This window comes from Clytia hemisphaerica, unplaced genomic scaffold (assembly GCF_902728285.1).
Source record: "Clytia hemisphaerica strain Z4C2 unplaced genomic scaffold, Clytia hemisphaerica genome assembly, whole genome shotgun sequence".
In the NCBI taxonomy this organism is placed as follows: Eukaryota; Metazoa; Cnidaria; class Hydrozoa; order Leptothecata; family Clytiidae; genus Clytia; species Clytia hemisphaerica.
The window spans coordinates 471,581-481,773 of record NW_027104477.1 but is presented as its reverse complement, the minus strand read 5'-3'; the positions used below and the strand labels follow the sequence as shown (position 1 = coordinate 481,773).

Sequence of the window (10,193 nt, the reverse complement as noted above, 5' to 3'; positions counted from 1 at the left end):
ATCGCCGTGCTGTTTTTGGTTACAGTCATCATTATAATTGTTTATTGTGTTCGTCACAATAAGAAAAAGGGAGCAACCAAAAGGGCAGATAAGGTGAAATACCGTAAAAAAACAGACAAAAGTAAAAATAATTTGATATCAAAGCAAGGTGAAGATAGTAATCGCAACTCTATACATGATCATGTTTCCATGTATGTATCACGTGAAGATGAATTAGAAAGACACAGTGTTTATGTTGATCCTAATTACGTCTTTGATGACAACGGCAAACAAAAGCAAAAAGTGAAAAATCCAAATTATGATTATGCATACAGTCAACATGATGAGTTGCCACCATTACCTACAAAGCACGAGTATGCTGATATTGATCCTGATCATCCTTACGATAACCCTGAGTCATTACCCTGTCCTGAAAGCCGTAAAAGTATGGGATATGCCGTCTTGCATGGTGTAGATTCCAACCAACCAGGTAGTGTCACTTCTACTGCAGATTATCAAGCATTGACTTTGGAAGATAAAAAAGATAACCCCTTGCATCAAAAGGATCCAAATTCACCAGATTCACCTAAATATTTCCAACTAGACCATGGTGAAAATGCTCTATAAAATAGTTTTCAAAAACAATTTATCGGAAAGTCTGAGTTATCATTTTCTGTTTCCTTTTGCTCAAACTTTGGAAATCAATATACAAGGTATACGTTGGTACAATATTGTATTGAATGGATCTTCAAATCACTTTGGCAATTTTTTGCATATTTTGAAAAAAAAGCCAATTTTTATTTATTTTAGATTTATCTTAATAGTTTTATGTTTTCTACTGTACATTATTTCTTTTTTTCAATTTTTTTATTTGATATTATTTTTCTCAAACCTGTATTACTGTAGTTTTTTATTTATTTTGCATAGAACTTTTTTTTTGAATCTAGTATAATAGCCATTTAAAGTCTACTTAACCAGCAAACTTTTCAAATAGTATCAGCACCACAGCCAGTAATCTGGCAATGAAAATAATTCTTGCTAAATCAAACGAATAGTGACTAAGTTGCAGTCAAAAAAGCTTGGATATAATAACATTGACTAACTGTCTTATAAACTTTAAACTGATAGCTCAAACCATGCTTTTCATTTTAACATAGGTATATAAAAAGTCATAACATGGTTACTGTGGCATATGGTTTTGACCATCATTTTTATGGTTAAATTTTTAGCGGCTTGTTCAATCATCAACTGCCTTTTATTTTTATCAAAAATATTTTTTTTGCTTTAGCCTTCTTTATTTTATTTTTAAAGTATATTAGATTTTGATAACGATTTTAAAAATATGAAAAAAAATAATGATAATATATTGATATTGATATAAATATTTTCCTGTGATTTTGAAATTGATGAAATTGAATTTATTATTGAATTGTACAAATATATAGTTTTAGATTTTATTATAGCATTTTTAAAAATAATATTACTTTTAGTTATTAGTAAGCATAGAAAAGGTCAATTTAAGTTGTAGTTTCTACGGCTGGCTGCGGCTGGTGTCTTGCTATGTCAAAATGAAAAAGTGATTAAAAATTTGATTAGAAATTAGATTTGAACTAATGCAGCAAAAAAGCAACAGTTGAACCAAAATCTCAATCCTTCAAATGATTTTATTTCCTTTTAGAAAATTTTGCCAAACTTAGTAGCAAAATTCCACATAAAATCCTTGCTGATATAAACAGCTTATTTTGTTCCTGATCGAAATTTAAACAATTATGCTTTTCTTTTGCGTAAATTTTGGATTTTCTCAATTGATTTAAAGCTGAGTTCAAAAGAGAAGGTTATTTATACTTGCACATAGTAAGCTTCAGTATGCATTCCTGGATTGAACGATAATATACAGTACCTTTGAGCCTTACCTATCAAGAATCAGGCCTGGCAGAACAACCGTAAATATGGGGAGGCTGAAGACTCAAAATGAGATAAAATTCGCTAGGGGTTTGAGAAAAATTTTTTGCTCAAAAGTGGGGAGGCTTAGATCTCCCCAGTCCGCCAGGCCTGAGAATCTTAGGAATTGGCAGGAATTAGATGTTTTAATTTAATACACACACCTATTGTATGTAGAATTATTTAATTTTCGCACCAATTAAAAAACCTTTTACACGACTGAAGTCTCTTTTCATTGGATGTTTCAGAAAATCTTTATGGTATCTACATTATCTGTCTTTATTCCTTTTTGATTCTTTCAATATTTTTTTCAACAACATAGCTTTAGCTGTACAATAATCTTTGACCCTTATTGAATTATCAAGATACTGTAGTCTCCAAGAGATGCAATGTACTGTTCTTTACAATTTTAAAAGTTTTAAACTTTATTATATATTTGTTTCTTTCACATAGTTTAACAAAAAAAAAGAAATGAATGAAATACAAAACACTACAAAGATGGTGTGAACTAGATATAAGATATCAGACCTATAAGCCAAATGAAGTAAAAATACAAAAACAATGAGTCGAACCAGTGCTGCAGAATTGAAAGAACAAGGTAACCGCTTGTTCGCAGCCAGAAATTATGATGACGCTATTGGATGTTACACTAAAGCCATTGTAAGTTTAACAATGTTTTTTAAAACTGTTATTTCAGTGTCATTTTTATGAGATTTCCAATTCTCCTTATTGGAGCTTCAAAAAAAATGGAAGACTTTTAGGTTCCAAATAAACACCCCCGACCCGCTTGTTATTTTTCGAAAATTTTCCAGCCCCCTCCGGACCTTATTAGAACTCCCCCCATAGTGTCCTCCAGGGTTTGTTCCCCCCACCAAATTCTTGATTTTTTAAAATTTACCCCCTCTTTGTTTTCCCGCTATGACTTTTCAGTTTTTTAGTTTCCCCCCTCTTTTTAGCTTTCCCCCCAGAAAATTCTGAAAATATCAGTTCCCCCCATATACCCGTATAAATCTTTCAAATTTCAACCTGACACAAACGTAAAATTTTGCTGCCAAAGGAATACTAGACAAAATATAACGAAAATGGGTAAAATTGGTTAATTTTCAATCATGATCTAATCACATGATATCATGTGGACTGACCTTGGTTGCTGAGATAAAATTGAAGTGATTTCACACTCCCCCCCCCCCCCACCAAATTTGCCAACTATCGATGTTTTCCCCCCTCTTTTTTCCCCCCTTTACTATTCAAATTTTCATTTTTCCCCTCACCCATTCAAAATTGGAAAATTGGTTTCCCCCCCTTTATAAAGGGGGGGGACACTATGCCCCCCCCGTTTATTAATTTCCTGATTTTAGCTTATATTTACTTATTTTTGGATTTTCAGAAGTACAATTTCTAAACCCCCCGGCAATATTACGTCCCCCCCGTTTATTAAAATCTCGAAAATTTTCCAATCCCCCCTGTTTATCTTACTATACTAAATGAGTTTATGAAAAATTTCTGTAACGCTAGCCCAGCATTAAGAGACATCTCCGTCTATCACGGGCTTCGCATAGCCGTAAGAGTATACGGATATAGGTAATCTATCACGTAACGAATGTAAGTTTGAAAATTAGCGTTTTGGGGGAGAAGTTGTTGCAGTGCAAATCTTTCGCAAATTTTAAAACCCGTTTTCCCTTGGAAATAATTGACGTTTTTTTGGTTTTTTGGGACCCTTGGGGCATGAGCTACCCGTTGACCACAAAAGTTCAAAAATTCGCGAATTTACCGTTGACAATATTAGGGGTAAAGGGACCCAACGACGTCACAGATTTGGGAAAAACTTTAAAATGCGATATCTTGAGTTTGAAAAGGAGTTGGGAGGTCGTTGGCCCCTCATTGGATCGAGAATTCTAAGGGCGATAAGATGGGAAGGGTTATGACGCTTGAGTGTGACTTTGAAATTTGGCTGAATCTTACTATACTAAATGAGTTTATGAAAAATTTCTGTAACGCAAGATTGTAGCAAAACTGCGATTTCGAAATTTTCTTCTGACACGCTTAAGCTCTGAAAGTCGGTACAATTTTCAACATTTGGATTGGAAGCTTGAGACTACAGAATTATACCAGACGGCGTTAAGAATTTTTTTAGGTGGAGGCATGGACCTTAGCCCTCGTTTTCGAGGATTAGCGCGGGTCCAACCTAAATATTTTCAGGCTTACGTTCAATGATAGTTGAACCCGACTGGGAATGAAGCACATCATAGACCAGCAAAGGCTAACCCTAACCTAACGAGTATCATTCCTTTCCGATGGAATTGGTCCGCTCTTTTAAAGCTTTATCCAATCTGCTTTCAATCAATCTTTCAAAAAAGTTATTTGTATCAGTGTAATAATGTGATGCCGGCCCAGGCGTAGGTTGACACCACACTATTAACGGGTGGAGGACTAGTCCAAACATCAAACAGAGAAGGGGAAACTGTACGTATTTCTGTGCCTGCTATATACTATCTTACATTCGAATGAATTCTTACCTTACACCCAGAAACCGCCGTTCCATGTTAGGTTCGAAACTAGACTCCCAGATCAGACAATCTGAGCAAAGCAAAACACTTTCAAGTTCACTCAACCGTAACGAGGGCGTTACTGACGTAAAGGGTGGTTTCTGGGCCTAGTACAGAGGCTATATAATCGCCTCTGTACATAAGTCAACCTTTGACTTTTTGTGAAAATTTTATAGCAAAAAACATTTATTATTCATGTGTACATACATTTTTCTAATTGAATCCTCTAGATCAAGAATCCAAGTTCAAGTACTTTCTACACCAATCGTGCATTATGTTACCTCAAGCAGAAGAAATGGCAGCAAGCAATCGCAGATTGTCAACACGCCATTGAAATCGAATCAAAGAGTGTGAAAGGACATTTCTTTTTAGCACAGGCATATTTAGAACATCAGTTGTATGATGAGGCTATCGCTAATTTCAAACAAGGTAAGAAAGTGAAGGATTTTTCTGTGCTATAATCTACTTCTGGAACGTAGAGTTCCGTAGAGTTTTAACATTACACTAAAGTTTTAAGACCTTAGGATCTCAGCACTCAACAGCTTAAAATTTGTCTTATAAGGCTGATAATACAGCCTAGAACCAAAGAAAAACTTAGCAAGGCACAAAATTCTGCAATGATTTTATCTTGGAAGACCTTGACTTCTCATAAGTTTTTTTTAACCAGAATTTATATCTCTTTTTCGATAAGAATTCTAATGAATATTGGAGAGGCACATAAGATACGAAAAGCTTTGAATGCAATATTTATTCTATATTCCTTCCTAGCACATGAGTTGGCAAAAGATCAGAAATTGAACTTTGGTGATGACATTACTGCTGCTTTAAGAACTGCAAAGAAAAAGGTATGTATACAGTTGACTCTCTCTAATTCGATTTAAACGGGGGGGGGGGCAAAAAAAATTAACTTCGAATTAGATTCGAGTTACAGACAGTAACTCCAACTATTTTCCAGCTGAGAAGACCAGTTCAACTTTTTTTCGCAATCAGATTAGGTAATAGCTCTTATTTTGCAGTGGAATGTCTTCTTTCTGTATTACGTTCTACATTTTTGATGGTGCAATAAATGATTGCTTCGTGAATATAGATTGGCTATAATAATAACACTATGTGTCACTTCTCCTTTTTCCAGAGGTGGAACCAACTTGAAGAAAAGCGTATTGAACAAGAAGTCAGTTTAGAGAAATATTTGAAAGAGCTCATTATAGCTGACAAAGAAAAGTAAGCTTCATAAAATTTTTGTTTCAATATACATCTATCAACATTTGGCGACAAAAGGCACACGAAAGGGAATTGAGTTTACAAGGTTAAAAAATACAATTTTTGCGTATCTCACCATTTTTCCCGTCTTGTCATTTCTCCGCTGTCTTTACTATAAGGTTTATGTATGGCTTGGTTTGCATTCACTGACCTTTATATATCCCTGGACCAAGCTATATCCACCATCTTTGATTGGAGTTTTTTTGGAATTGGTATCCGAGATGAAGCCATTGCAATGTTAGAAATTAACGTCTAACGGCGCTACATCATCAAAAGTATTTGAGGAAAAGTAGACCTTGCGCTCTCGATGCATTTACACCGCTATTGAGTAGTGCCGCCATTAGGGTACCACTTTTCCAAAAACTCCGATCAAAGATTTTGCTTTGCCGGGATTGAGATACTTGGTCCAGGGATATATAAAGGTCAGTGTTTGCATCAAATCCCTTGAAATATGAATCGCGATCCTTTCAAACCCACTACATTCTTTTATTTTACTTTTCATTTTTATTTTTCAGAAAATTGGATGCCTTAATAAAAGATGACGACACTGCATCTGAGGAAGGAGTCAAAATGGTCGACGAAGCTGCGGTATGTTTCTTATATATTTTATATGGACCTTCTGGGATCATTCATATAGTATATACTCAAAAGAATGTTTGACACCCCTCCCCCTTTGTACGCAGAGAACAATAGCAACGAAGTCATTCAAACAATAGACGTACGCTTTTGCTAATCCCCTCCCCCTTCACTGCGTAGGTACTAAGAAAGGACCATTTCACCAATAAAGTCTTCTTGCTTTCGCTCTTTCGAATGTTGTTTCTGACTTTCACCAATGGTTTTGTTATTTTTTCATTTTCTTTCCCCCAATTTAGAATAAACGGATTGCGGAAGTCACAGATTTGTTTCAACAACTAGATGACAGAAGAAAAGTATATTTTCGATTTCTTAACAATAATTTTTAAGAAATGATATCAGTTTGTTATTAGTCGATGGCTGTAAGATTTTGACAATGTGTAAAATAGATGAAACTTACCAAGGAGTGCAAGAACTTGTACATAATAAATTTCACTGAGTTTTTGTCTACCATTTTTGTTACCATAGAAACGAGAAGTGCCAGACCAGTTATGTGGGAAGATCAGTTTTGAGGTGATGAGAGAACCTGTTATCGCACCGAGCGGTATCACATATGACAAGAAAGATATCGAAGAACATCTACAGGTTAATTCATCTTAACCTCTACCGGGTGCGCCACAAAAAAGTTTCTCTCTTTGAAACTAATTTTCTCGAAATCTAAAAATTTCAAAAGAACCATTATTTTTCCATTGGAAAGAAGAAAGATAAACTTAAATTTTGATGGGTCATTTATTAAATTCGATTCATTAGATCAAAAGTTATGCTCAATTGAATGAAAAAGTCATTTTCAGAAAGTGCTCGAAAACGTTAAAAATCGACCTATCAAATTTTTATTTTAAATTTGGCAATCCCATTAGCCTTTACATGATTAAGAGCGTTTTCAGTAACTAAACACATAAATTTTGAAACTGAAGGGTCAAAAGGGTTTAAAATCTTCATCAAAATCAATTTAATCTACTTTTACCGAAATTTTCTTGGTGCTTGACTGGATAAAGTCTATGTAGGACTGGATCTACCTCGAAACCTATATTTGATGTATTTTTATGAATTTTACCAAATTTTTGGGCTTTTTCGACGAATTTTCTTCTTTTCATTGAAATTCAATCTTCCTTTATATAACAAAAGGTCATTTAGACAGCTGGTTATGATTTTTAATGACTGAAGTGAAAATACTGATGTATCATGTAATTATGCTTCTGTTTAATTTGATAGGTCGATTTTTAACGTATTTGAGCACTTTCCAAAAGTAACTTTTTTATTCAATTGAGCATAAGTTTTGATCTAATGAATCGAATTTGATAAATGACCCATCAGAATTTAAGTTTATCTTTCTTCTTTCCAATGAAAGAGGAATGGTTCTTTTAAAATTTTTAGCTTTCGAGAAAATTATTTTCAAAGAGAGAAACTTTTTTGTGGCGCACCCGGTATATATTTTTTTCCATGACAATGGAGGAAGTGAATCTTTAAGAATCCTACATTTACTAGAAATTGACAAACAGAGCAAGAAATTTTTACCATCCTGATCCCTGACCATGAAAGAAAGTGACATCACCTGCAAATATTTTGATTGCATTGTATATCGCGGAGTTTAACTACTTGATTAAAAGAACGCCAAATTATGCCTGCTCGCTTTTAATTTTTAAAGTAACAGATTGATGATTAAAATTCTATGACTAGGAAACAAAACTTTTGAAATTCTAAATGGTTAAAAGTGATTAGATTTTGATTGATTTGAAAGAAATTTCTTGGAAGTACACCTAAATCTTTTTACAATACACGGCAAAATTAAACGTTTTTCTTTTGTTTGTTTTCTTTACAGCGTGTTGGACATTTTGATCCTATCACTCGTTCCGAGCTCAAAGCAACACAACTGATACCAAACTTAGCGATGAAAGAAGTCATCGATGAATTCCTTGAACATAACGGATGGGCGGAAGATTATTGAGCGATGTTGTTGCTAGTTTGTTTGTGTTTTTGTGTGTAGAACAGATATCATTAGTTATCTATTGGGAGGTTTTATATTCAGTGGTGGATGTGGAATTACGATACAAGAAGGGTGATTTTCAATGCTTGGGTACGAATTTCATTCGACTTCCAAGATGGATAAACCTGGATAAACCTGCATTTGTTTTGTTATTCGACTGATTCAATTGAATGAGATTATCGTGCATTGGATAACGTATGGAGTGTACTTCTGTTGAAGATAAAAGAATAAAAGAATAATTTTCCCGAAAACAATCTACAAGGTCTACTGGAATCGAAAGAAGCTTTCCGAAGGAGACGGAAGTAAACGATCAAGAAAGACTGGCTCCCCTGGTCACAGGACCTCACTTAATTACAGGATTATTATACGACCCTAAATGAATGAAAATGTCGTTTTGGTTGGACAGAAAATGCCGGTGAAAGGTTTTTTGGTGAACAAGAGCTTTAATATTGCTGTTGCCAGGCCATTTCTTATTACTTATATTACACGTTTTTTTATAAGAACATCCAAAATATTTAAAGCCTTCGGATTTTCCTAACTTTTTGAGATTCTTAACATTTTCTTAATTTCGCAATTTATTGAGTATTTTTGTCCATTTTCCTAAGAAATTGGGTGTTTTAAGGTCTGCAAAGCTTTAAAATGTTCTTAACTTGCTCTTAACATTTTGGCCATCGTAGCGTTATGTTCTATATTGTTTGTTCTTATAAAAAAAACGCGTAATACTTTAACGATCAAAAGCTTTTGAGTGAAGTACCTTAAGCTAATTTAATAAACATAACACAAATGGTTATAGTAGAGGAAAAATTGCCTAAAAGAAGTGAAGGAGAAGCTTGGTGGCAGAGGTGGTACTAGAAGAGAGAGCAAGGCTTCGATGGCCAAAGTTCTAAGAACAAGCTACGAACATTTTTAGACTTTGCGGACTCTAAAACACCCAATTTCTTAGGAACTTGCACAAAATGGTGAAAATAAGAATACTTTAAGAACATTTTTAAGTGTAAAACTTTTTTTATTTTGGGTGGGATAGAGGTCAAATCTTACTCTATTTTGTATTTACTTTTAATAGATATATTTAAAACGTTAGGTTCTGATCTATATATCTATGGCCTTGTAACTTTTTTAAAAAACTATTAAAACTTTATAAATAAGAATTTTTCAATTATAAAATTGAGCACTTTATGATGCTCGAAATCAGAATGCAAACGTTTTGAAAACTGAAAAAGAAAAAGTGCTTTTTGAAAAATATTTTTCACTTTATTTCAATTTCCCAACCAACAGTAGTACTGCTGTCGTTACTTGAGTAGAAATGATTTGCAAATTTTTGAAAATCTTAAAGTAACAAATGAAGTTAAGGTATTCATATCTTCAAACCTGCTCAATGCACTCAATCGATTAATTTTGTTTTGCTTCTATATCTGTTCCTGATGGCTCTTGTTGTAATGATTAAAATATTTTCTATGTTTTTTCTCACCTTACAGAAAAAAATATCAAAGGGTGCGCCAATAATTTTAAAATATGTCAAATATTTCAAATTATGTCAGGAGCCTTTAATTTATGATAAATCATGCAATCAGAACCTCCGCAATGGAGTGTTTTCCAACTGAGGCAGATGGTTTTTGATTGGTGTTAACAATGATCTCCTCCGAGGTGTGTTTTTAATTATCTTCCTTCTTTTGTTCTTCTTCAATATTCTTGTTTTTTGTTCTTTCATGAATTTTTGAGGGGCAGCTGGTTTTAATCATGTTACTTTTTATAAGAATATAAATGAGTTTTTTTTTAAGAAACGATAATTGAGCTATAGTCTCAGTACTGTCAGGACTTCAACACTCTCAGGGCAATATCTTTTGTACTTC

At 33.8% G+C, this 10,193-nt stretch overlaps 1 protein-coding gene across 1 annotated transcript; it reads left to right on the top strand.

The window, feature by feature from the left end:
* The first annotated feature begins 2,387 nt into the window (after positions 1-2,387).
* Positions 2,388-8,570, top strand: LOC136821466 (E3 ubiquitin-protein ligase CHIP-like). The gene is made up of 8 exons (XM_067077702.1): positions 2,388-2,580; positions 4,697-4,895; positions 5,235-5,311; positions 5,599-5,687; positions 6,242-6,314; positions 6,599-6,655; positions 6,828-6,944; positions 8,179-8,570. The coding sequence occupies exons 1-8, from the start codon at positions 2,482-2,484 to the stop codon at positions 8,302-8,304; spliced, it is 837 nt and encodes a 278-aa protein (XP_066933803.1). The 5' UTR covers positions 2,388-2,481; the 3' UTR covers positions 8,305-8,570.
* The last annotated feature ends 1,623 nt before the right edge of the window (positions 8,571-10,193 follow it).